At 45.1% G+C, this 26,901-nt stretch overlaps 1 protein-coding gene across 2 annotated transcripts in view; it reads left to right on the top strand.

Moving 5' to 3' along the window:
* Window positions 1-26,901, top strand: part of LOC138581110 (extracellular calcium-sensing receptor-like) — a 207,330-nt gene that overhangs the window by 111,781 nt on the left and 68,648 nt on the right. For both annotated transcript variants that reach the window (XM_069652189.1, XM_069652190.1), the window contains exon 4: window positions 7,919-8,146. In XM_069652189.1, coding sequence (XP_069508290.1) covers window positions 7,919-8,146 — 228 coding nt within the window. The remainder of the gene's footprint in view (window positions 1-7,918; window positions 8,147-26,901) is intronic.

The following is a 26,901-nucleotide window of genomic DNA, read 5'->3' on the forward strand; positions in this document are numbered from 1 at the left end:
CCCCGGTGGGGGCAAATCTTTGAACCTGGGCCCTGCCTGATGGTTGTTTCCTTATGGCGCTTAGCGCCTTGTTGTTTGGAGGAAGGGTGCGATGGCTGTTCGCACCTTACCCTTCCGTGGCTTTTGTGCCGCCGAGACTGCGTGTCTGCGTAGCTGGGGGGGAAGGAGAGGAGCAGGCGCGGGGGGTTGCGGCTGCCCCTCTCCCAGCTGCCGATGGTAACAGCCGTTACCCTGCCTCGCTTGTGGGATGCCCATGCAGCATTGCCCAGAATTGAAATGAGTAGGTTTTTTAGGACCTTGCAACACGGATTCTTTCGCAAGCGACTTTAGAGCAGCTTGACGTAGGCCAATATTCATATATTTATTGCAATAGGAGGCACAATATGATTTCTCTTTTGACAGTGTGCCCTCCTTCCCTTAAAGGACTCGCTCCCTATTCACCCACAACACCTCCCCCATGCTTAACGAGGAAGTCAGTGGTCTACATTTGCTCAATGAGTCTCTGGGGTTTCCGCAGGGCTCTCTGCGGTCGGCATGGGGATTCTCTTGTCTCCCCGGCTGTCTCGGCCAGTGGGCTTTTGCCCTCTCCGTGCTCACCTTCTCCGTGCTCTGGCTCTTCCACTGGTCTGTCCTCTGCCGGTGCGTTTGGTGGTTCCGAGTCCTCTAGGTACAGTCTCCTAAAGAAGGATGCGTTTTGTGTTATGTCACCCTATGGTCCTTTGATGGCTGTGAGTATGCGGGGTTCTTGGCTGTAGCGAGTGTCGGTCTTCCTGAGCTGTCTTTGTCATACGAGGACAGTCTGTCCTATTTCGAGATGTTGTTCTTTTGCCTTCCTTGCTTTGTGGGCCCACTCTGTTGCCTGTCTTTTCTTCTTCGCGTTTCGTTCCCGGATCATTTCGTCTTGTTCAGGGGTGTAGTCCTCCCATTGAGGTAGACGGGTCCGGGGTTTGTATCTCATCATAAATTCTGCAGGCAGTTGGCCTGTTGCGTCATGGGGGGTGTTCCTGTAGCTCCTCAGCATTCAGTGCATCGCTTGCGGGTGTGCCATTTGGTTTAGAAGGGCTTTTTGCCTTGTCAGTTTGATGGTTGCCATGAATCATTCCACCATCCCATTGTCTTGGGGCCATAGCGGTGTGATTTTCTGGTGGTGGAAACCTAGGTGGTCCACTAGTCTTTTGAACTCGCGGCCTTGAAATGGGGATCCATTGTCTGTCCTTACTGTAGCGTGTATGCCCCACTCACTGAAGAGTTTGTCTATTATTGGTGCTACCTCATGGAAGGACGTTGATGGCGTCTGTTTGATAAACGGAAACCGGGAGTATTCGTCGATCGCTGCAAGTAAATGTCCTCCCTCTTTGAGGGGTCCGTAGAAGTCTATGCCAACTCTCTGCCATGGGCGCTCTGGTAGTGGCGTAGATTGTATTGGGCTTGGGTTTGTTTTCTTCGTCGCTTTTTGGCAGGGCTTGCAGTGGGCTAGGACGTCTTCCACTATTGCATCCATGTAGGGGAACCACACGTGGTTCCTTAGGATCTTTTTGGTGTTTTCTATTCAACAGTGTCCTTCATGGGCTATCGCCACTAGTGCTTTCCGAAGGTCTTTCGGGCCACTAGTCGGTGTCCTCTCAGTAGTATACCTTATTCTGTGGCCACAAGTTCTGCCTGTACTTTGGCTAGGCAGGATAGGTCTTTATTGTCAACCCCTCCTTCCTCTGCGCCTTTTGTGTGCAGGTGCTTACACTTGTTCCTGCTGGTGAGGTCTATCGCTGCTTTGATGGTGGGGTCAGCCTTGCTCCTCCTCTGAGATGGTGGGGGGCATAGCATTGGTGGATAAGTACGGTATGTACTCTTCCGCATCCTAGACTAGTGAGTCAACAGTGTTGGTGGTCGGGTGTCGCGATAGGTAGTCGACGGGCTTGGCATCTCCTCCGGGCTTATGTATGATGGTGTAGTCATATTCTTGTAGTCTTATGACCCATCTTTCAATCCTGGGGGGCATCTTTGTCTTGGGGTTCCCGAACAGGGATAGTAGCGCCTGCTGGTCAGTGACCAGTGTGAACCCTCTGCCGATTACGAAATGGTGGAATTTCTCGCAAGCCCATACGGCTGCTAGGCTCTCCCTTTCTGCTTGCGAATAGGCTTTTTCTGTGGGAGATAGGGCCCTGCTGGCATATGCTATGTCTGTCTTCGGGTTTGTGTTGTCTTCGGGTTTGGTTTGCACTAGAATGGCACCTAGGCCTATAAAGTAGGCTAGTTGTCAGTGGTTGGCTAGGTTCTCCTTTATGGCGTAGAAGGCCTCTTGGCATTTGGTGTCCCATGTGACCGGTGCGTCCCTTTTGAGTAGGGCCTTGAGGGGGTCGGTGATGGTGGCGTAGTTTGGGAGATATCGGCCGCAGTACCCGGCCATTCCGAGAAATGACCGAAGTTCGGCAACGTTGGTGGGGGCATGTAGGTTGGTGATGGCCGCAATTTTCTCTGGGTCAGCCATGATGCCCTTGTCCGAAAAGATATGTCCAAAAAACCGTAGACTGGTTTGGTTCACTTCACACTTGGGTCCGTTGAGGGTTAGGCCTGCTTCATGTAGGATTTTGCAGTCCTTGAGGAGTGCCTTGACGTGTTGTTCCTGTGTTTTTCCAAAGATCAGAATGCCGTCACTGTAGTTCAAGGCATTGACCTCCGGCGATATGAGCCTTCTGATTGTATCTTGGAAGATTTCCGCTGCTGAGGAAATTCCGAAGTTGAGGCGCTTATATCGGAATAGGCCCTCGTGGGTGACAAAAGTGGTTATTGGTCTGGATGCGGGATCTATGACGAGCTGGTGGTATCCTTGGTTTAGGTCCAACTTGGAGAAGTGGGCAGCCTGACGAGCATGTCCTCTATGCTGGGCCCTGGGTGTCTCTCTCGTCATATGGCTGCATTGGGGATGCGCATGTCGTCGCATAAGCGCAGGCGGCCGTTATCCTTGGGGACAACTACTAAGGGGACACCCGTGGTGTGGGTCCATCTAACTTCTCAATTATGTCTTTCTGTAACAGGAGGTGCAGTTCTCTGGTCACCTGTGCCTGGAGGTGAAATCCAACTCTACGTGGGTGCTGTGGGAAGGGTACGACCTGTGGGTCAATGTGCAATTTGATGACCGAGTCCTTAAGCATGCCTACTCCTTCGAACATCTCAGGGAAGCTGGTTTTGAGGGTCTCCAGGCTGATGGGTTGGTGAGTTATTGACTATACGTCCTGTCTGTCCCGTGGGTATCCTTTGATCATTTCTGCTGGGTCATAGTGGAGGTCGATGAGCGCCAGGTCCCTGGCTGTCCAATAGCTGAGGAGGCATCGACCGACTGATGGGCTCTGTATGACATGTATGGAGTTCTGCTATGCTGTGGTATAGTTCCTTGTTCATGACGTTGACGGTAGCTCCCGTGTCGACAATTAATTGGTTCTGTGTTTCTCCCATTTGTATTGTCACCGTGGGGTCTGGTGTGTCATCCGCGGACATGCTGAGGAGCCTGACGTATTCTCGATCATAGCCGTCTTGCAGGTATAGCAGGTATTGTTCTGTCGTTGTTGGTGTCCTGGGCGGTGAGTTAGTGTATGGGTCTTAGTCCACTGGGGGGGCAGTTGGGTATCTCCCCTGTTCTCTGGTCACTTAGTGCCCTCTGCCGTAGGTGTCATCAGGAGAGGTCTGGGGTTCATTGTGGTGCTGGTAGTCATATAGTTTGTGTTTCCTGTCTGGTTTGATGTGGAGGCTCTCCAGGGCTCTGACTGTATCTGGGCGGGTGATTGGCACCAAAGGGTAGGTCATCCATCTTTCAAAGGGTCTCCGGTCATACAGTTCCCTTGTCTGTTCCCTGACCTTGTGTGGGTGTTGGTCTGTATGATCCTGCTTCCGGGAGCTTTTCTCTGCACCTGGTCTGGAAGTGGTTTTCCTGGCCACAGCGCATGCAGCATTGGCCGATGGCTGGGCAGGGGCCTCTGTGAGGGTATTCGAACCCACATCTGTAGCATTGCTTATCACTTTGTAGTCGTTTTTGGGGGCCTCTGAAGTTTTGCCTTCCTTGGGATCCAGGGTATCATGTGTGCGGTGTCAGGGCAGCAATAACATCTCCTTTCTTGGGGGTCTCAATGGCTGCGGCGTGGAAGTCCACTCATTCGTACATGCGGGCCAGGTCTAGGATCTCTTGAAGGGAGAGTGGCTTCTTCAGGATGTGTTTCCTCTGCAGGCGGATGACAAATTTGCCAATGGATTCATGGGCTAGCTGGGCACACTGATTGAAGGCGTAGCATTCGTAATCTCTGTTGGGTGTTATCACCAGTTTGTTGATGGCGGCGAGAAGGCTTGGTATGTGCTCCTCTATTGGGGTGTTATTGTCCGTATTATGTTCTTTATTTCCCTTCCGGCCACATTCGTAAATATGTTGATCTTATTTGGCGGGTGTGGGTCCCCTATGGCTCCTACAAAGTCCTCAAACTCTTCAACCCATTCCTCCCACCTTTGTCCTTGGTCATGGTGTGGGTTGTGGGTGAACGGGGTAGGCCTCCTCATGAGGCCGGCATGGGATGGGAGGCCCACGTTGGCTAGGGGTGGTGCTCTTGCGTCCGCAGCGTCTTGTGCCTGTTCCGACATGGTGCAGTGCTGTTATGGAGGCGTTTGGCGGCTAGGTGTTGCTGTCATAGGTTGATTGGGTTTACGGTCCTCTTGGTTTCTTGTGGCTTAGAGGCTTTAGTTGTCCGGGTGTCCTTTTGGCCTGGGGCGGTGCTGTGATATGGTGGCCCACTGTGTCGCTGGTGTGGTTGTTCACAGAGGGCGCAAACCCCTGTCTTTACCTCTGGGCTTGATGGCTTGTAGGACCGGTGTACTGGTTGTTGTAAGTCCCTTTTTTGCTTCTTGTATGTGGTTTCCTTTGCCGGCAACCTTGTGCTGGTGGTGTCTGCCTGGTTTTTAGTTAATCTCCCCTCTCCAATGAATCTCTTTACCCTTGCCCCTCCTCCCACTCCCTCCCACCCTGACGTGCCCTCCTTCCCTTAAAGGGCTCGCTCCCTATTCACCCACAGCACCATGCATCTACCAGTGCAGCAGAGCACACGTTCGGTGTTGGAATTGGACAGAAGAGATGTTTTCTGTTTTCTAATACAGCAATCAAATGCTACTGAATCGCAAATAACGTGGTAGGTTTTACAGACAGTGAAGCTGCAGATGGGGTGTCCCCCCATTGCTTGGTGATTGAATTTACAACGTGACAAGACTGCATGCTGTGCCATGTCAAGAAGGCTGCCAGATATGCAGGGCCTGCTTGCGCAATGGTTTTATGGCAACACGAAGACCTATAATGCAACGTGGTCAGTCATCATGTTAGATAAACTACCCTTTTAACCAGGGCTCAACAGACTGCATGCAGGTCAACAATTTCTAGACCGCATCTGCATGATATTTCTTGTTAATCTAAAACTGTTGATCACAGTTTCATGTTTCCATATTTTTCCCATTGGTTTCACTTGTTTTGCCATCGCTCATGCCCTTGTGCCAGCTCACTGTGATACTACGAGTCCACCTTTGTCTTGGTGTCATTGCATTTTCCTATCCAGACTCACAAGGGGTCTCCCTTTGGTAACCTAGATTTCCAGAAACCGTAAGAACTGCTTGCCATACTTTAGACCACAGAATATGTAGTACATATTTTTCGGTTAATGGACATTACAGAATATTATTTTCTGGTACTATTGTCTTTCAATTATGTTCATATGTTTCTCCCGCTGCCACTAGGTATGTTGAAGTCCTGCTTTGTCTAAATGGAAAGTGTCTTGTTTACTTTTTCTATCGCTAGTTAGGGAGTTGCTTGTAGTTTGTGTGATTCAATTTGAGTGCTAGTTTGTGAACATGTCAGGGGCATATTTTGCAAGTCTGCTGGCTGTTTTAGATGAGGGCCTCCCAATCGTCCCTTATTCCAAACATTGGGTCAGGGCAAAATATAACGATTCTTCTGCCAGAGAAGGTGTTACTCGGGTAGGCTACGCCAGGTGTGGGATTTGGCTCCTCTTTTGTTGTAACACAGGTGGAGATTAGTACTAGCAGCTTGAGTTTTGACAAGGATTTCAAAGTAGTGAAAAAAGAAGGGGCTAGCTGTCATTTTCACTCCAGATCCAATAAGGGACATTGGAAGAAGGGTAAGAGCAGCTGAGGTGGGGTGATGGGCTACGAATGGTTTATGGATTATGACCTGCCTAGATCAGAAGTTTACAGGAAACCGTAGAGAGCAAGTTAGGTGAACATAAGATATTCGAAAAGAATTCTGTTGTTCGAAATGTAAATGTAAAGGCCTAGATGAGCAGACTGATTGGGGAAAGTGAATCAAGGGCCTTAGATCTGAAAGATGACCAGGAAATAGTGTTTGAATTAGGTGGGTGGCTGACATGGTAGTCGTAAAAAGGGTCTCTTTCACCAAACGTGTGAAGCCTCCTCCTTTTAACCAGGGCTCAACAGACTGCATGCAGGTCAACAATTTCTAGACCGCATCTGCATGATATTTCTTGTTAATCTAAAACTGTTGATCACAGTTTCATGTTTCCATATTTTTCCCATTGGTTTCACTTGTTTTGCCATCGCTCATGCCCTTGTGCCAGCTCACTGTGATACTACGAGTCCACCTTTGTCTTGGTGTCATTGCATTTTCCTATCCAGACTCACAAGGGGTCTCCCTTTGGTAACCTAGATTTCCAGAAACCGTAAGAACTGCTTGCCATACTTTAGACCACAGAATATGTAGTACATATTTTTCGGTTAATGGACATTACAGAATATTATTTTCTGGTACTATTGTCTTTCAATTATGTTCATATGTTTCTCCCGCTGCCACTAGGTATGTTGAAGTCCTGCTTTGTCTAAATGGAAAGTGTCTTGTTTACTTTTTCTATCGCTAGTTAGGGAGTTGCTTGTAGTTTGTGTGATTCAATTTGAGTGCTAGTTTGTGAACATGTCAGGGGCATATTTTGCAAGTCTGCTGGCTGTTTTAGATGAGGGCCTCCCAATCGTCCCTTATTCCAAACATTGGGTCAGGGCAAAATATAACGATTCTTCTGCCAGAGAAGGTGTTACTCGGGTAGGCTACGCCAGGTGTGGGATTTGGCTCCTCTTTTGTTGTAACACAGGTGGAGATTAGTACTAGCAGCTTGAGTTTTGACAAGGATTTCAAAGTAGTGAAAAAAGAAGGGGCTAGCTGTCATTTTCACTCCAGATCCAATAAGGGACATTGGAAGAAGGGTAAGAGCAGCTGAGGTGGGGTGATGGGCTACGAATGGTTTATGGATTATGACCTGCCTAGATCAGAAGTTTACAGGAAACCGTAGAGAGCAAGTTAGGTGAACATAAGATATTCGAAAAGAATTCTGTTGTTCGAAATGTAAATGTAAAGGCCTAGATGAGCAGACTGATTGGGGAAAGTGAATCAAGGGCCTTAGATCTGAAAGATGACCAGGAAATAGTGTTTGAATTAGGTGGGTGGCTGACATGGTAGTCGTAAAAAGGGTCTCTTTCACCAAACGTGTGAAGCCTCCTCCTTTTCATTGTGGGGGTGTTCTGTATAAAAACCGTAATCGAGTCAAGCAAGCTTTATTTCGGCTGAGACCCATGAAAGCAGATACAAACAGTAAACTCATTCCCCAGTCATAATAAATAATAAATAATAAAAAAGTATAAAGACATTCATATTATCAATCAATGTTTCATCGAAGAAAGCAGGTTCCAAGAAGAAGATTCAGCAAGATGTAAAAAACATTCTAACAAAAGCAAAAAGGGGTCCAGCAAGCATTGTCTGTGACAAACAGATCTGCCATTACTCTGTCATGCTCATGTATGTCTTGTTGTGTGTTTCCATGGTGGGGCTTGTGAGCAATTACTAAACACTTATTTTTGTGTCATTGTGCTGCAGCTTCTTTCCTATGTGAAGAGGGTCCACTTCGTTGACCCGGTTGGGCAAGAAATATTTTTCAATGAGAATGGCGACCCTCCAGTTATATTTGACATTGAAAACTGGCAGGTCTCGCCCAGCGGCACGGGCACACCAGTGAATGTCGGACTCTATGACGAACGCTTACCCTTGCATCAAAGACTCACTTTGAACAGAAGCATCATCCAATGGGGCTCTGGATATTCCCAGGTATGAACAGTTACAGCGTCACAGTGACATTTCCCATTTAGATGCAGAAAAAGCTTCCTTAATGCCTGCGTTCTATACTGTACACAACAAGAAAAATCTATTTAGTAATAGTTTGCTATATAAAAGCTTCTTAAATGCAGCAAACACAGCTTAGCATTCACCTCAGACATCTGTGTTCAAGGTTCCATGTGTTTTCATCGCTGTCACTTTGCACGTTTGCATTTTAAACGTGCATTGTTCACCACAGCCGTTTTTGTCATTTTTTTTTCTTTTTGTAATGGAGGACTTCTCCACCCCTTAACACTCATCTAACCAACCCCACCACCTTACCATGCCACACATCCCAATTCCTTAGTCTAAATACTATATATATTTTTTTTTCAAGGAAAAAAACTTTAGTTGCAGGGATGTCAAGGTGAGAACTTAACGCAACAAAACCCCTGAAATTCAGCTAAAGCCACCTCAACTTTGCACCCCCTGTTGCACACTCTATGATGGGCCCAGTGCCCTCTCTAAGGCTCTGGCGCTTCTGGATCAGGGAAAATGGGCTGGGGACCAAGCAGGAAAGCAGGCAGTGACTCAGGCTGATTTTCAAAGTCATCCTTTTATTCTTCTCAGCAAACCAGGAGACAGCAGACATAATACATCAGGAGCTCCAACAAAAATCAATTGAGCTCTGAATTCAGCCCTCTTATATACAGTTTCAAGGCTTGTGTAATTTAATAATTAATACATAAACCCTTTCTATTGGTCTTTATAATTAAAGATAAACTCACATATGCCTGTGATTCATTGGCTTAACTGACACTCACAGGTACCCATGTCATAACAAAACCAAACAATTCTAGATACAACTGCCTCAAGTGAACTTTCCATGAACTGTTTATAAAACAATTATTGAATTACATCATCATGACTTTATGAAATTCGACCATTTTGTATTTCTAGAAGCCATTTTAGGATCCGCCTGACTATGGGCCTCATCACGACTTGCGCGTGCCCTAGCCCTAGCGCCGGATCACAAGTTTGGCGGTAATGTTAATCCCCATTCCCCATTGAGCCCATTCGGGAATGCCCCATTCCCCATTGTGCTCAATGGGGAAATTTTGCGCTAATACCACCGGCGGATTTCCCGCAGGCGGTATGAGCACGAATTTTCAGCGTATTTCCTCCCAGCTAAGAGCTGGGGCGAAATCCACCGAAGTCCTGATTTGGCAGACCCTTAAATCCAGCGGTAATAGTGCTACCACCGGATTTAAGGGTTACCGCCAAAGTCGTGATTAGGTCCTATGTCTTATTCTGAATGCCTGGTTATTACAAAATGGTTGCCCGACCTATTTTTGATCAGAACTTAGTTCCTGTTCATTTTCGAGCCTAGAATGTCGGTCTCTATAATAAATGTATGCTATCTAACACGCCCTCTTCTGCTAAAGGCATTCTGATCCTAAAAATGTATGTTGCCCTACAATGTGCTTGTTTTGGCCTTTTAAGCACTATAATTCTAATTTTCGAAATACTGGAATTATCGATCAACCCGACAGTTTATCTACATTCAGTTTGAGGGGGGTGGGGTCTACCTTCTGTACACTCTGCCCTCTGGATGGTATTTAATCACTTACTCAATACATACCACTACACCCAATGTCCACCCTCCTCATATTTCACTATACCTACACATCTCTGTCCTAATCACCCTTTTCTGTGAGACATTTATTTCGCAATGGGAGGCATCCTAAAACATTTCTACATCAGTACTAACATATTTTATCCTCCTAATCTAAACGTGTGTATCCCTAAAAACACCTTTGTTCACTTTTATCTGAGTGCCAGCTCCATTACCCAGTTTAATCTTATACTTATTATACATCAGGTCATTTACGGCCACTATGAGAATCAAGAGATGGTTTTACTTTGAGGAAACCCAGCAGCCCATTTTCTCACATTTGTTCACGTGTGGCCTATACTCCACAATTTGTTTCCCTTACTCCCAATCCATAACATTTTCCTTGTTCCCATGCACATTTACTTAAGTTTCTTTTCTTTTCTTCTTTATTCCTATTTTATTGCCACATCTTCCATCTGACTCATCTCCGTTCGGTATCCCTGGATCGTCTTTGTCGAGTTGAATTTGTCCTTTGGTTTTTTGCTGCAAGTCTCTGGTCCCTTTATTTTGAAGGCCAGTCCTTTCATTGTCTTTTCCATACTTTTAGTTATTGTCTGCTTGTTCATAAAGAATTTAAACTATCACAAAGAACAATTTTAAGCATGGGGGCACCTGAATTTGAACCTGGAACGCAAGGATGGGGGCGTCCTTGCCAGAAGTGTCTGTGATTGGGCATTTGGCTGGATCCCTTGACCGTTCTCTATGCTCATAGGGTCGAGTGCTGTCAATCTCCTGATGTATACTTGATTTTTTCTGTCCACCTGTAATAAAAAACGGAATGAGTTTTCTTTGGTAAATAAGTCTGCCTCTATTATCAATACTTTTCTTCTCAACCCAACCCTTCAAAAACCTACTCTTGTGTGTCTACCAAACATTCCTGCCTTCTAAACAATCTCCATCATATATTACCTTCAAACATCCCTGCCTCCTAAACAAACTACTTTTTCCTTTCTCTGTATACATGTTTACTTTTTCTCATATGCATGCTGCCTGGTTGCTGGGACCTGGTTTGTTTATAATAAACATTTTTCACCTGTGTCTAGTATTTGTCCTTGGACTTTCTTTTTTATCACAAAATATATGTCCTTTCAGAGGACATGTTTTTTCCCTTTAGTCAACATTCTCAGACTAGGGATTCGAAAAATAATAAACAACAAACAACATAACTAATTTTAAAAAAAACATTAAAACAAGGAACGTATCTTTGTGCACTGCTCTCCTTCTGTCTTCTTTGCGCATCCGTAGCTGGAGAGGACCATGCGGGCGCCGGATCTTGCTTTTTGCAGAAAATCGAAATAGAGGCAAAAGTCATTCGGGGACTGGCAAGGAGGTTAGGTTTCTTCCTAACATAAACCCTTGCTCCCTGTTGTCTATAAAAAGATGTTTACTAAAAATAATTTCTTCTAGCATTATTAGCTCTCTGTCTACAGGCTAGCCTTTCTTGCAGGCCATTGGTGCACATTAAAGAGCACATTTCCACACTTGAGTCACACTCTGGCCAGTACTCTGCTTTTTTCTGCTTAGCTGAGTGTTCTTCTGCTTTGCTGAACGGTCTTCTTTCCTTCGCCATCCTCCTTTCGATCGTCTAGGGCCATGCTAATTTCCTTCCTCTGTGCCTTGACCCTATTAAAATACAATAGACATATTTAGTCACATGCCGGATGCTGCTTCTACCGTCTGCTGCTCCTGCTAGACCTACACTAATCTAGCCTAACCCTGTTTTTCTGGAATCTGGCACTGATTCTTACTACGTGCCTTCACATTTTACAATAAGACACTCATCATTTTGCCTATTCTTAACATTTCTTATATCTCTGCCAAATCTACCTTTTTTGGCATTCTGACAATTATCAAAAATTTAAAAAGGTTACCGACCTTTTATTTGACGTCTTCTATGTTCTGCGTTGTTAGAGGTGGCCATGCTTGCATCTATATGCTACTCTATGCTCACACCTGTTTGCACCTATCTCGGTAAAAAGAATACATAATTGAAACAGTGTATCCCTAACTGCCTTTTTTTTCTGTACTCACCTGGGTCATCTTACTTTTAATAATGATCAACAGTGTGTCCACACACTGTGGTGTGAACCAGTGCTCACCTCTTTCTGCTCTCCATATTCACTAGTACTCACCTTTGTTGTGGAATAATGTCTCTTCCCCTATTTAAGGCCATGCAGACATTCCTCCCATGTTCAAAAAAGGCCCATGATCTTCATCTATAAAATATAAACCAACACCATTATATACATTCAAATAATATTGTTTTACTTACCCTCATATGTTCGTTGGATCAGTTCTATTCAAAATTCTCTTAAATAATAAGAATGATCTTGGCCCATCATACTCCTTTGGTCCTCTATTAATCAGATTAACTCTTTATTAAAATACACACCTTTTTTCAACTATGGCCAGCAACCTTAATTAGTGTTTTTTTTTATTTTTATTTTTTACTTATTTTATGCATTTTATTACTTTAATATCCATTCATTCATTCATCCAATCATTTCTTCATTCATTTTTCCATCCCTTCATTTTTTATTTATTTATTTATTTCACTTAATTGATGAACATTTTTTTAACTGAGCTCCTTATTCCTATACTGTTTAAAGTCAATCATTTATTTTTGAATCTTACCTTATTCATTTTTCTGGAGCCATGCAATAAGGGCCCGCAGTCCACCAAACATTTTGTCTCTCTCTCCAATCCTTCCTGAAATTATGCAAAATGCTGCTTCATTATTACCACATGCTGTAAGGTTTTTCCATTTTCCCTTTTTTAAAGTGTGATGCTCCTAGAGATACACCACTTTATCCTTTGTGAGGCCCTATCTAAATATGTCGTAATCAGTGACGTCAATCAACCTGGACCCTTTCTTGAGAACCATCACTGTTCTCCATGGTCCACTCTCATTGTTCATTCTTTTGGACATCGCCATTTTCTCTTACGCTATTGCTGCCTTTAATGTCATTGGGGGTATCTGCCCCCTCTTTGTCCCCAGATATCTGTGTTCTGAAACAAAATTCATCACATATTCTCACAATTTTTCTCCACTAGGCCACATAGCCATGTGTAACATTATGCTCATTTTATAATACCAAAACCTCAGGTTTCACCAGAAACACCTCACAGGGCCTCTTGCCCTGTGCACACTACTATGAATTCACCCATATTCAAATGGAGCATTCCAAAAAGTGGAGCACACTATCCCTTGATCCTCATGAAAAATCATCATGTTAAACCTTGTCTAATCCCTTCTTAAACCTTTGACAAGTGCCTGTCACTAATATAACAACGATCCGCCATAACACACTCTCCTTCAGAGACTGTTAACTCATCAACAAAAACACCCTCAATCTTCTGATAATCATTCAACACCTTTCTGCCTTCATTGCATAGACACGCAGACCGAGTTTCCATTAATAAAACAAAGATTTTTCTTCTCCCCTGCCATATTCATTCTTGACACCTTTTGGGGCCTAGTGCTACTAATAATTATGAGCACATCAAGTCGCCTTGTGAGCTGCCCTATTGTAGGTGCATGCATATCCCTGTTCCTATAAAAGGATTTCTTTCTTCCATACTGGCACCTTCAATCCTGGGTGTCAATATTTATCTTGTATTTGCATGTAGCTGAATCTGCACGGGGCTCACTGCACTTTCCCTCTGCAGTGAATCCATTTTGCACCTTCCCTAGCTGCTGTAACTATTGCACTTTCAGCACTTATGTCTGATATAATGTCTCATCCCGGGCAAACCCTAACTTAATTTGTGAGCTATATTTTAGGGGGTGTGCTGTCCCCCCTCTTTCACTAAGTGGTCATCTTTTAGGTCGGTCGGGCCACGCCAGGGGCTCTGGCGTCCTTGGTATAAGTAGGTCCAGGTACAACCGTCCCACTTCTTTGTCTGTCTGAGAACACACCTTCCCTCAGGATCAAATGCATCAGTGCCCTAATCCCCTTGAAAGGTTTCCCCCTTTTGGTCTGACATATCTTGTCCCTAGCTAGTGGGGCTGTCACCTTTCTAGTCTCTGTTTAACGTCAGCCTGTCCAAAGACAATGTTCCAGTGCTTGAGGCAGAACAGGCCTCTCTCTTGAGTTTTGTTCAATCTTCATATCCTTGGCTTTTATATGTCTGTACAATGTGTGCTGTTATCTCATAAATTTAATGCACAGGAGGAGTTCTTCTGACTCGACCCTTGGCATATTTACCATTCTGCATATTCTTGGTTTTTACATGCGTGTGGTGTGGCTTTTCATGCCACATGCCCTGTACACAAGAGGCGCCTTTCCCTTTTGCCCCCCCTTCATGCTCTGATTATCATTCAACATTATTCTGAAACCTGCCTTGGTTTTTCTACAACCCATCTCTTTCTCCATTCACATTCCCTTGTCTTTTGGCAAAGGCTTAATTTACTTGGCACTGATTACTTGCCTGTGAAATACCCACTTGCTGACCGGATTCCCAAATCCTCCTCTGTTTATCAAAATATGCCTTGAAGAGATGTAATTTCTTCTGCGTTACCATTGTGTCCTTTAGTTTCCCTAGCATTGCTTTTCTTACTATTTTTTCTTCTTTCAGCAGCCTTTAATACTGCGCAATAGTCAACTATTTTTTATTCATGTCCTCGCTTTCTGCTCCCTCTAGCTTCCCAAACACTGTCTTATCTATTTCAAATAGTCTCTGCTGTAAACCATGGTGAAATATAATTACTGTTCCCACTCTCGCTTTTCGCATTGACAAAAAATCTCAGTATTCCCAAATATAAACACGTAAATCTCTGTCCTTTCTGTTTTTCAAATAGGACCAACCATTCTTATTCTCTGTGTCAGCTATCATTTTAACTGTAAAACACAAGTATTCTGTGTATGTTTGTGTGTGTGTGCTTGCATACATCTGTGTATGCATGCTTTCTCAGCACATGCATCATGCATGCTTTCGCATCTTAGTGTGACTTGCAAGCACTTCCTTCAATGCTCACTGCTTTGCCAAATACAAAAATTCTTTCTATTTTTCACATTCCAAATTTTTCCAAAACAGAATTTTTCTTTGTTTGATTTTGTCATTCCCCATGGATATTCACTGTGCCTCATTCAATAACATTCAATAACACATTGGCCTGCTTTTTACTGCAATTTGTTCCCAAAATTATATTTTTGAATCTCAGCTACTCTTGTGATCCTGGACACATTTATTAAAAAAAATATTCTCTGAATGTCTCCATATTTCACAGAAATGATGTACAGTGAAGAAAACATAGTTCCCTTGCTTGGCACCTCTCCAATTCGCTTTGAATTTATTTGGTGAACATTTTTAAACTTGCATGCATTGCACCTCATGCTTCCTTTCCAATGCTATCTCTCTCAGCATTGTCATCATTTCTGATTACCTAAAGCACTCCCCATGCACTGCTATTTGGCAATCTGTCTTTCTTTCTCTTTTCATAATACACTGAAAACTAGTTTATCGAAAGAATACACGCCTCTTTCTCTTCTCCATAAGAGACAGCTGTTTTGCGATTTATAAAATCAACAACTTAAGGGGCATTCTCAACATGCACCCATCAATAAAAGCATTCATAGCCACCCAATCAGAATGACTTAGCCAACCTTTTTACACTAAGAAACTGCTTCTGCAATTTTTTAAACAATGTCTCATTGAAGCTTTGTCTAGCCCGCACATACTGCCACAGCCATGGGCAGCTTTTAACCATAAAAGCAATACAATTTTAAAACAAAATCTCAACCATGTAACTCTCCCCAGTTTGAAACACCAACTTCTTCAAAATACCCACCACTACGGGTTTAAGTTGCTTTGCGCATTTCAATTCAAAGACAATGGGCCTCATTACACGGATGGCGGTAAGGATTTACCGGTACCAGTAAAATACCGGTACCGGTAAATCCTTACCGCCTTACTGCGAGGTCCCTTTGCGGGTTGGGGGATTTAACGCCTGCTTTTTGCAGGCGTTAAAAACCAACCCGCAAAGGGACCCAGGGAGCTAATTACGGTACCGCAATTTGCGGTACCGTATTTAGCGCCTTCCCCATTCCCATTGAGCCCTATGGGGCAAAAATGGGAATGGGGAAGGGCAATGGCGGAAGGGGGAATTACCGCCCAGCCAACCTTGGAATGGGGCGGTAATTCCCCTTTCCGCCAAGGCGGTGCCGGTATTTTACCGGCATGAACCATGGCGCTAATAGCGCCATGGGTCTCTGCCATCCCTGTAATGAGGCCCAATGTCTTTCTTCAACATCTATTTGTTTCATCTTCATTCATTGTCATTTCTTCCCTGCAAACTGGAAACTATTCCTGTGAATTAGCCTCTGGAATGTATCATCTTATCTCTTATCCCTTGAGCGGGACACCGTGGCTCTGTTCAGAGCAAGCTTCAAACATGTATCTACTGTGCGCGTTCTCTTGGTTGGCTGCTAAACTACACATTCTATTTTAAGAAAACATGTCTTTTTCTGCAAGGTTATTTTCAAGGCATATACTGTCTCATTAGCTGTGTTCCCCTAAGCAAGAAAGGAATGCACTTGGCAGATTTACAACCCTGGCTGTAAAAAGGCCAAGTCTACATTTTTCACTTTCTGTCATACTTTATCTTGGCTTCGTTTGCATGAAAACAAGCACAGTTTTTTCTCATATAAAGTTATTTGCGTAGCTAGGACTGTGTACTACCCGTGAAAATTAACCCTGTATCTGCCATGATCTGGCTGCTACATAGGTTCAAAAATTACTGCATTTTCTAACTTTTTCTCCATTATCTGCCCTAACATTTGTTTTATCATAATCTAAAGCACGCACATAGGTGCATTCTCAAACCTAACTCACTTTTATACATTTTTTTCCATCTATGATCACTTTATTTTTCTGGATTGGTGCCAATTTTTTCTTAAATAAATGAACATATATTTTCTTGACTCCTCATCATAAAAACACATACAATACATAACACACAACACACAATACACATAGACAAACTTGACAGTCTGGACGGCCACATAAATCATTGCCTACGCTACTCAAGGCTCTCCGCCAATTCTCCTCATGGCTATCCTTGCCCGTAATAAAAGAACTCTGATGGAGTGTGTGTCACAACCGCTGGCCCTATCATCATTGTCCTTACCCCCTGTCCCAGTGTATCAGCACGTGGGTGTGCACACAGCCCGGGGTCTCCAAAGTACCACTGGGGGTCTTGTACCAGGCTGAGGATGGGAAAGAGGAAAGGCTGGGTCCAAGCTTGGAGCCACATGTAACATTCATGGGTTAATAGCAGCCAGCCAGTAACATTCATGGGATAACAGCCACTTCCTATTCCTCCAACATGGAGGCAGATAAAACCAAGCAGCATCCACCAGCTGGAAACTTGCCTTTTGGGTGTGGCTGGGTGTAGTTGGGTATTTAAGCCACACCAAGGCAAGGAATCCGTACTTCGTGTAATTCTGCTGATGCAGCGTGACGCTCACCGGCATCGCTCCTGAAAGAAAGAAAAAACAAACAGCTGATCAGATGAGCATGTTACAACGGACCCGATTCCTCGATCCCCAGCAGCACTCACCTGACTACCTCATGTAGAATCCTGATCGGCAAGTCCTCGCTTCAAGGAATACCGGCTCTTCACAACCCTTCAAAGGACATCTGCTCTTTGAGTTTCTCTGCCGCCCATTCTCCTGGAAAAAAGAAAACACAAGGAAAAACAGTTAGTATTTGAAACAGCATCATGCGCGAGGAATAGCAGCGCTATAGACAGCAAGATCATTGCGCTTACCAACTGGACAGCATTTTAGGACCGTGAAGGCAGCATTACGCACAATGGCATAACAGAGCTATAGAAAGCATCAACATAGCGCTTACCCAACTTGGCAGTATTTGAGGTCAGAGAAGGCAGCATTGCGGACAACGGATTAGCAGCGCTACTGAAGACACTAACATAGCACCTGCAATCTGGACAGTAATATAAGGGCGGTCACCAACCAAAAGAACCACACGCGAAGGCAGCGCCCTGCAACAACACGTGTGTAAAAACACTGCGCACCACCAGAAAGGCAGTGCGCCCGGATAGATGCAGTGTGTGCGTGATAACGGACTACAGAAGCCCTATTGAACAAAGCGCATACAACAAGGTGCGCACAGCCAAACAATAGCAATCCACTCCTTAAGGACACCATCCACGTCGTAAGGCGAAGGACGTTTATCCACATCGCGGCAGGACTGGGCTGGGCATAGAATCACAGCCAGTGATGTAACTGGCTCCACACCTACTGCGCCCCTGCCCTGCGAAGGAAATAGCAGGATGGAGAGCTTCTCTTCTTAACAAACCAGGTGAGCACAGACCATGGAAGTTGGGAGGCCAGGGGTATACAGGGTGGGGGGAGGATCCCTATCAACCATCCTTATTTACACAGTCTTGTGCATTCTTTCTAGGACTACGCCCAGGGGTCCAGTTCCTCCAGAGAGCCCAGGCAGAGATTTCAGACGGGAAGAGGTTTCCAGGTGTCCCTGCAGAGCTAAGGTGAGCGGTACAGGACGCAAAGCCCCTTTTTGAACCTCTGCCCGGGCATCATGGAAACCTTGGACACAGACCAATTAGTGCAGTTGTAGGGGAGCTCCGAGTTGAGGTACATGCTTCCCTACAGGAGACAAACGCCTTACGAAGGGAATTGGGGGCGAACAGAGATCCCACTGATGAGCTGGCTAGACAAGACCTCCAGAGCTAAGCGAATCAAGCCCCATTGCCGGGGAGTCACCTTCATACCACCTCAGCAACTGCAATGCCCCCTGTACAGGTAGTACTGCCTGGTGCAGTCCCCTTGGCCCGCCTGAACGGTTTCTAGGGGACCCTAAGAAATTTGCTATCTTCATGAACCAGTGCTGCCTGCACTTCCTTTGTAGGCCCGGAATGTTCCCCAATGACCAGCCCAAGGTCGCCTTTGTACTATCGTATCTGGGAGTGAGTGCCGCCAACTGGTCCATCCCCTAGTGAAGCGGGACGACCCTCTGTTGCAGGATTTTGGAGGGTTTCAGCGGGAACTAGAGAAACTATTTGCCCGCCACACCAGAGGACAAGCCTTGGACAACGAGCTATTGTCACTCTGACAGGCTAGCCAAGACCTGCTGACTTATTTAGCCACCTTCAACAGATTGGTCGCTGAGGCCAACCGGCCAGAGGAAAAGAGAACTACCCTGTTCTATTGGCGTCCGTGAGGAGAATTAAGACATACTAGCCCAAGTCCTGAACCCACCCGATGGCTGCGCTGAGTACATCGACCTTGCGGTACAATTAGATCAGAGGCTGCAGGACCGGAGAGCCGATCGGGCACGGGCGGAAGGGAGATCAATGTACTTACATCCCAGGAAGAAGCAACCCCCTCAACCTGAGAACCATTCTGAGCCTATGCAGCTCGGAGGAATACAGGGTCCTCTTCCCAGAACTGAAAGAGATAAAAGAAGACAGCAGCAACTCTGCTTGTACTGTGGGAAGGCGGGGCATTTCTTGCTTGAATGTCCTGTGAAACCTCCCTGGAAAACCGTGGGTGCCCTCGAGAAAGAAAGCCCAGACCTTGACCCGGAAAACTCCAACGCCCGGCAAGCGTAGGGGTCTGTTTGTTGAGCAAGGAGAAGGAACCACAGACCTCACACTTCGCATGCCAGTAATCCTAATTTGCCATCAACAGCCGTCTAAAATGCACGCTTTAGAGGCATATATAGACTGCGGGGCAGTGGGCAATTATATTGATCAGGACCTGGCAGTTTGGATTGGTCTTCCCATTTGTCCAAAGACTGCAACAGAGAATGTCACAATTGTCAATGATACTCAATTGTCTTCCGGAACGGTGACACACAACACTTACGTTGTAACATACCTTTGCCAGAACAGCCATAAGGAAGACATCACCTTCGACTTAATAAGTGCGCCACAGTTTCAGCTGATCCTGGGGATCCCTTGGTTGGAGGCTCACAATCCCCACATTGACTGGAGCTATAGCGTGCTGACCTTCTCCAAGGAATGCACCCAATCCTGCTACAAGGGGGAACCGCACTCTTCTGTGGAACATGTCCAGGCAGTCCAAGAGAAGGGGTCAACGCTAGGATTGATGGGTGTATTGCCCTCCGCTTATCTTGACTACCAGGATGTCTTTCAAAAAGAAAAAGCAGAGACTCTGCCTCAGCACCGGGCATTTGATTGTCAAATCAATCTCGTCCCGGATGCCCAGGTCCCTTGCAGCCGCATCTATGCATTAACAGAGCAAGAAAACTGTCATCTGAGTGCTTACCTCAACCAATATTTGGTGAACGGCTTTATCCGGCCATCCATGTCTCCCGTGGCCTCACCCCTCTTCTTTGTACCAAAGAAGGAGGGGTACCTCAGGGCCTGCATAGATTATCGGTCACTGAACAAGATAACAGTAAAAAATAGATACACCTTGCCCCTTATACCAGAACTCCTAGACCAAGTAAAGGATGCACAGATCTACACCAAGCTGGACCTCAGGGGGGCCTACCAGGTGGTATGAGTAAAACATGGGGCGAATGAAAAACAGCATTTAGAACAATGTATGGCCTCTACGAATACCAGGTGATGCCCTTCGGGCTCTGTAATGCTCCAGCTGCATTCCAAAGCTTCATGGACAATGTGTTAAGAGACCTGTTAGACATCTGTGCTATAGTATATATCGACGACATCTTGGTCTATTCCACCACTGAGCAGGAACACGTTGAACATGTACGGGCTGTCTTGGAGAGGTTACGAAAACATCAGCTATACGCCAAGCTGGAAAAGTGCTCCTTCCATGTCAACAAAGTTGAGTTTTTGGGGTTTATTCTCACCCCTCATGGTATTCGGATGGACAGTCGCAAGTTTGACGCGATACTCAGTTGGCCCTTGCTGACATCAATCAAGGGAATCCAGAGTTTCCTAGGCTTTGAAAATGTTTACTGCTGTTTTATCCCTGGTTTCTCGCAGGTAGTACATCCAATCACAACCTTACTGCAGAAGAACCAACGTTTTGTCTGGTCCAGTGAAGCCAAGAAGGCCTTTCAAGATCTAAAACACCGGTTTACCTCAGCTCCGATCCTGTAACACCCGAAACCTGATCTCCCATACGTAGTTGAAACAGACGCTTCCAATGTTGCCATGGGAGCTGTCCTCTCACAGAAAAATCCTGAGACTGGCTACTTGCACCCCGTAGCATTCTGGTCAAAGAAACTCTCCCTTGCTGAGAGGAACTACACCATCATGGACAAAGAACTCCTTGCAATCAAGGCGACCTTCAAGGAGTGGAGGCATTACCTCCTAGGGGCCAGACATACGGTCACGGTTATTACCGATCATTGTAACGTGCAATACATAAGATCTGCCAAAGCACAGTCATCACGCCAGCTACAATGGGCTCTGTTTTTTGCAGAGTACGATTATGTTATCTCCTACCGACTGAGAGTGCGCAATGGCAAAGCGGATGCTCTATCCCGTCTGGGGGAAGGGCATGACGCATACATAGCGCCGGAACCAATCGCCATCATACCCTAAAACAAACTCTTAGGTGTTACAACTGCATCTCTATTGGACGAGCTGAAGACCGAAATATGGCGCCAGATGAATACAGAGGACTTACAGGCTTGGACCTCGAAAAGCATTAAACACACACTCGATGATGGATTACCATTCTACATGGGTCGTCTCTATCTCCCGATAAAATCTCAACAGGAACAAATTATTGCTAATTACCATGACACATTGTTGGAGGGGCACCCTGGGTTGACCAAGACAATGGCCAGGATTAAACGTGGCTACTGGTGGCCAACTTGGCGGAAGGACATCGCACAATACGTACTGGCGTGTGGGATCTGCATGCAGAACAAAGCCAATAAACAGAAACCCGCAGGACTTTTACATCCGCTAGCAGTGCCCCCCGGGCCATGGCATACGCTGAGCCTGGACTTCATCACCGACCTAAACCCCTTCAATGGTCATAACACTGTTCTAGTTGTGGTGGACGCGTTCCCAAAATAGCTCACTTCATTCCTCTGAAAGGACTACTCACTGCATCCACTCTGGCAAAGGTTTTCCTAGAACAAATCGTCTGGCTACATGGTTTACCGTCGGCCCTAGTGTCAGATTGCGGGAGTCAATTTATTTTCAAGTTTTTGGAGAAAAAGTGTTGATTTGGTGCAAATCGACGTACGCCTGTCCATCAGTCATCATCCTCAAACAGATGGCCAGACTGAGCGGACCAACCAGACGCTTGAGCAGTACTTAAGATGCCTACTCCACCAGTCAGAAGGCACATGGAAGGATATGTTGTGGGTCATGGAGTACGCATACAACTCGTATCATGCCGCGACTGGACAAACCACGTTTTACACCCTGTATGGCCGGCACCCGCGAACCTCCACCTTTGATATGCCAGAAGAACTGGAGATGCCCGCCGTGAAAACCTTGCATACCAAAATCAGTCAGGTCCTCAAGGAAGCCACTGAGCAACTGACATATGCGAAGGAAAGGCAGACAAGGTTTGCAGATCAACACCGCCAAGTGGCTCCTATGTACAAGGTTGGGGATGCCGTGTAGCTAGCTTCAAAGCATGTACCCACAAAAGGACCAAAAGCATTTTGCCCCATATACCAAGGCCCATACACCATTGAGGCTATAATTAACCCAGTTGCTATGAAGTTAGCCTTACCCTCTAACATGCATATTCACCCAGTATTGCACGTATCCCTCTTGAAACCTGTTCGGCCAGGCACCCGATTAAAAGCTCCCCCAGTTCCAGTGATTGTAGATAATGAGCCTGAATACGAAGTGAAGGAGATACTGGATTCAAAGATAATGAGGTCCAAGCTGTATTACCTTATTTAGTGGAAGGGATATGGCCCACAAGACAGGTCATGGGAACCCAGCAAACATGTCCATGCCCCTCTGCTAGTCGAAAGATTCCATTGCAATAACCCAACCAAACCCGGGCCCAAAGTGCCGGGAACATCTTTGAGAGGGGCCTTAGGGGGTAGTGCTGTCACGACCGCTAGCCCTAACACCTTTGTCCTTGCCGCCTGCCCCTCTCCCAGCGTATCAGTACATGGGTGTGCACACAGCCCGGGGTCTCCAAAGTACCACTGGGATTCTTGTACCAGGCTGAGGATGGGAAAGAGGAAAGGCTGGGTCCAAGCTTGGTGCGCTTGGCACCACGTGTAACATTCATGGGTTAAGAGCAGCCAGCCAGTAACATTCATGGGATAACAGCCACTTCCTATTCCTTAAACATTGAGGCGCATAAATCCAAGCAGCATCCACCTGCTGCAGACTTGCCTTTTGGCTGTGGCTGGGTGTGGTTGGGTATTTAAGCCACACCCAGGCAAGGAATCCCTGCTTCGTGTCATTCTGCTGATGCAGCGTGACGCTCACCGGCATCGCTCCAGAAAGAAAGAAAGAAAAAAAGAAAGAAAGAAGAACAGCTGATCAGATGAGCATGTTACAACGGACCCGATTCCTCGATCCCCAGCAGCACTCACCTAACTATCTTGTGTAGAATCCTGATCGGCGAGTCCTCACTTCAAGGAATACCGGCTCTTCACAACACTTCAAAGGACATCGGCTCTTCAAGCTTCTCCGCTGCCGATTCCCCTGCAATAAAGAAAACACAAGGAAAAACAGTTAGTACTTGAAGCAACATCATGCACGAGAAATAGCAGCGCTATAGACAGCATGAACACTGGACAGCATTTACATGTTTTCACTGTGTCTATTTTTCTAGAATAAATGTGTTTTTACCTTACTTCTGTGCCCCACTGGTGTAATCTAATTATGTTACACTAGGCTTTAGAATCTTGTTCACAACTGCTCTAGCGATATCAGGGAGAGGTAGCCTTTGACCCAGCTTCCATTCTTTTGATATTGTTACAACCCTCATGAGTCAGGCCCCCGTTACCAAAAAAGAGGGTACCTTAGCCTTTGCTTTTTGCCCATCTGAAGGTGCCATGTGTTGAGATGGGCCCAGTGCCCTCTCTAAGGCTCTGGCGCTTTTGGATCAGGGACAATGGGCTGGGGACCAAGCAGGAAAGCAGGCAGTGACTCAGGCTGATTTTCAAAGTCATCTTTTTATTCTTCTCAGCAAACCAGGAGACAGCAGACATAATACATCAGGAGCTCCAACAATAATCAATTGAACTCTGAATTCAGCCTTCTTATATACTGTTTCAAAGTTTGTGCAATTTAATAATTAATACATAAACCCTTTCTATTGGTCTTTATAATTAAAGACAAACTGACATATGCCTGTCATTCGTTGGTTTAACTGCCACTCACAGGTACCCATGTCATAACAAAACCAAACAATTCTAGATACAACTGCCTCCAGTGAACTTTCCATGAACTGTTTATAAAAAAAAGTTATTTAATTACATCATCATGACTTTGTGAAGTGTGACCATTTTGTACCATTTTAGGATCTGTGTGACTATGTCTTATTCTGAATGCCTGGTTATTACAAAATGGTTGCCCGATGCTATCTAACATGCCCTCTGCTGCTCAAGGCATTTTGTCCCTATAAATGTATGTTACCATACAATGTGCTTGTTTTGGCCTTTTAAGCACTATAATTCAAATGTTCCCATAACTGGAATTATTTCTCAACACAACAAGTTATCTACATTCAGTTCGAGGTGGGGTGGGGTCCACCGTCTGTACATTCAGTTTGAGGGGTGTGGGGTCTACCTTTTGTACAAGGCTATGTATAAAACTTGTGAGAGTCCAAACAATAACATCATTGTAGCATAATGGTTAAGTGCTGCATTTCAAACTCCTATAGGCCGGGGTTCTCTGATGGCAGCCAGAGACGGTGTAGTCCTCTTTTTGGGTATATGTGCAGTGTAAGAGGGAATGTGTGTTGTGAGGGTGTGCATGCAATGTGTTTGTGTTTGATTTGAGCGTGTGTGTGTGTGTGTACATGGTGTGAAGGTGTGTGTGAGGGTTTGTGTGTGCAGTGTGCATTTGCTATGTTAAGGCAAGTGTTAGTGTGTGCGTACACCTGTGCACCTGTGTGCGTATGTGAGCATTATGACGCATCAATTGTGAGTTTTCAGTGTCAGTGTGGGTGTGCATGCCTCCATGTAATTAGGAAGATGCCCATCCAGTTCTTGTTTTATTGGGCATTTTGTGACTTGTAGTTTTGTTTTGTCCATCAAGTGTCCTGTACTACAAGTCCCAAAACGCAAAGTAAAACGGAAATCTGAATGATCATATTTTAAATAACAAGGGACGTGTGGCATATAACAATATATACAAGACATGTAACTTGGTTATATTCATGATTTCTCCTGCACCTCTATTTGTTTGGGTTGAATGGAAGTAGGGGATCTGTTGAAGGAGGAGGTACATAGTGTAGAATCAGAGGCGGGGGGAAAAAAGTTAAATAGGTTTTTTTAGCTGGGGAAGATGAGAATAAGGGGTTGGAGAGGAGTGGTGTCTACTTGCCCCTACCATTTTCAAAGTCTAAAAGTAGTGCAATATATTAAGGGAATAAAGAGACTGTGTGGCAAGCCCATCCCTTGAGCTGTAAAAAAAGTATTGTTTGCGCTGGCACGCGTGCAATGGAAGACACGCAACTAGTATTAACCCATTGTTAGTGCAGCTCAAAAACCTTCTTAAAATCAAGCAGTGATTGGGCGAATGTTTCCCTGAAGGAGGCCACATGGATCAAAGGCATGCCTGTTAAGGCTAAATAGTCCAGAATTCAGAGTATTTACCAAAATATAATGTTTAAAATAAAAATAAAGTCTCAAAACCCTGGTCTGCTAGAGTTCAAAGACCAGCATTCAGCCACTACCCCACAATGGCTTAGTGCTTCACACTGCATACATTTCATACTTGGCCTACAATTTATTATGTCCAATAGTAAAAGGCTAAGCATAAAACTTGTATATATCATTGTAGCATAATTGTTAAGTGCTGCATCTCAAACTCCTGCAGGCCAGTGTTCTCAAAGGCAGCGTTCAGCACAAATGTGTTTTCAGTTTTATAATGTAAACCAGAGACGGTGTAATGTATGTTCCATTCTGTTTTATAATGCTGCAGTGAATGAATGTTTTTCATGTTTAATCCATATTACAAAATGCAAAGTGCCTGCAGGTTCATGCCTCTCAAGCCAAAACCTCCTCGTGCCGAGAGGTACAAAATGCTTAGCTTCAAAGTGAGGAAGGGGCCAGCCCCCTTAGGCCATATTGCTCTAAGTGGTCTTGTAAATTTGCCTCACTTATTAGGCACCAAGGCCTGAGGGGGCTGGCCTTTTCCTTATTTTGAAGCTAAGCAGGGTTGGTCCTGGTTATTGCATGGTAGGGAGACCCGGGTCACCAGTCATTTTTCACCCCTGATGTCACAGTAGCTGTAAAAATATCTATTGTTCTATTATGTATGACAAATGGCAGGCTTTGAGAACTCCCAATGTTTTTAGTTAATGCCCTGTGTAGTTAAAGCATTTGCTGAGGATCACACACTTTGGTTAAGCAGCGTGCTACAAGCCACTTGTTGTATGGCTGGTCTCTTGGTGACTATTGTCATGCATCGCACAACCCCAACTAACCTCATTTAAGCAGCACGTAAAAGGGAAAAAAAAGATCAGCTGCAAAAATAACATATGCCCAGGTACTTTTGCCCCCATAACGAAAAACAAAAGCTTGCACCCATGAATATATGCAAAGTCAGTGAACATATATTTTAAAGTGAAATATACAAATGTAGTTCAATAGACCTACTGCTTAGATGAAAATACTTTTAAGAAAAGTAATGAACACCAGAACAATAACCTGAGAGGAAATGTTCCAATAAATATGCTGGCAAAGTATGATAGGTGCTCACCTTTTAAACCCAGTAATCTGTAGTGAAATATTCCATGGAAAACAAAATCCCAATACAAAACAAGTGCTTGTGCTCTTGTGATTAAGCGTCTGCAATGGGAACATGACAACCTGAGTAATGTCCTGGTAGCCAAATACTTGAGCAAGCTTGCCAACCTCAGAAAAACCCAAAGGGATGTGTCTGAAAAAAAGTTAGGCTTTTCTCCCACATGTGTCCTTTACTGTTGCCCTGAAAAGCAGTCAC

This window comes from Ambystoma mexicanum, chromosome 3p (genome assembly GCF_040938575.1).
Source record: "Ambystoma mexicanum isolate Mex_15411 chromosome 3p, UKY_AmexF1_1, whole genome shotgun sequence".
NCBI lineage: Eukaryota > Metazoa > Chordata > Amphibia > Caudata > Ambystomatidae > Ambystoma > Ambystoma mexicanum.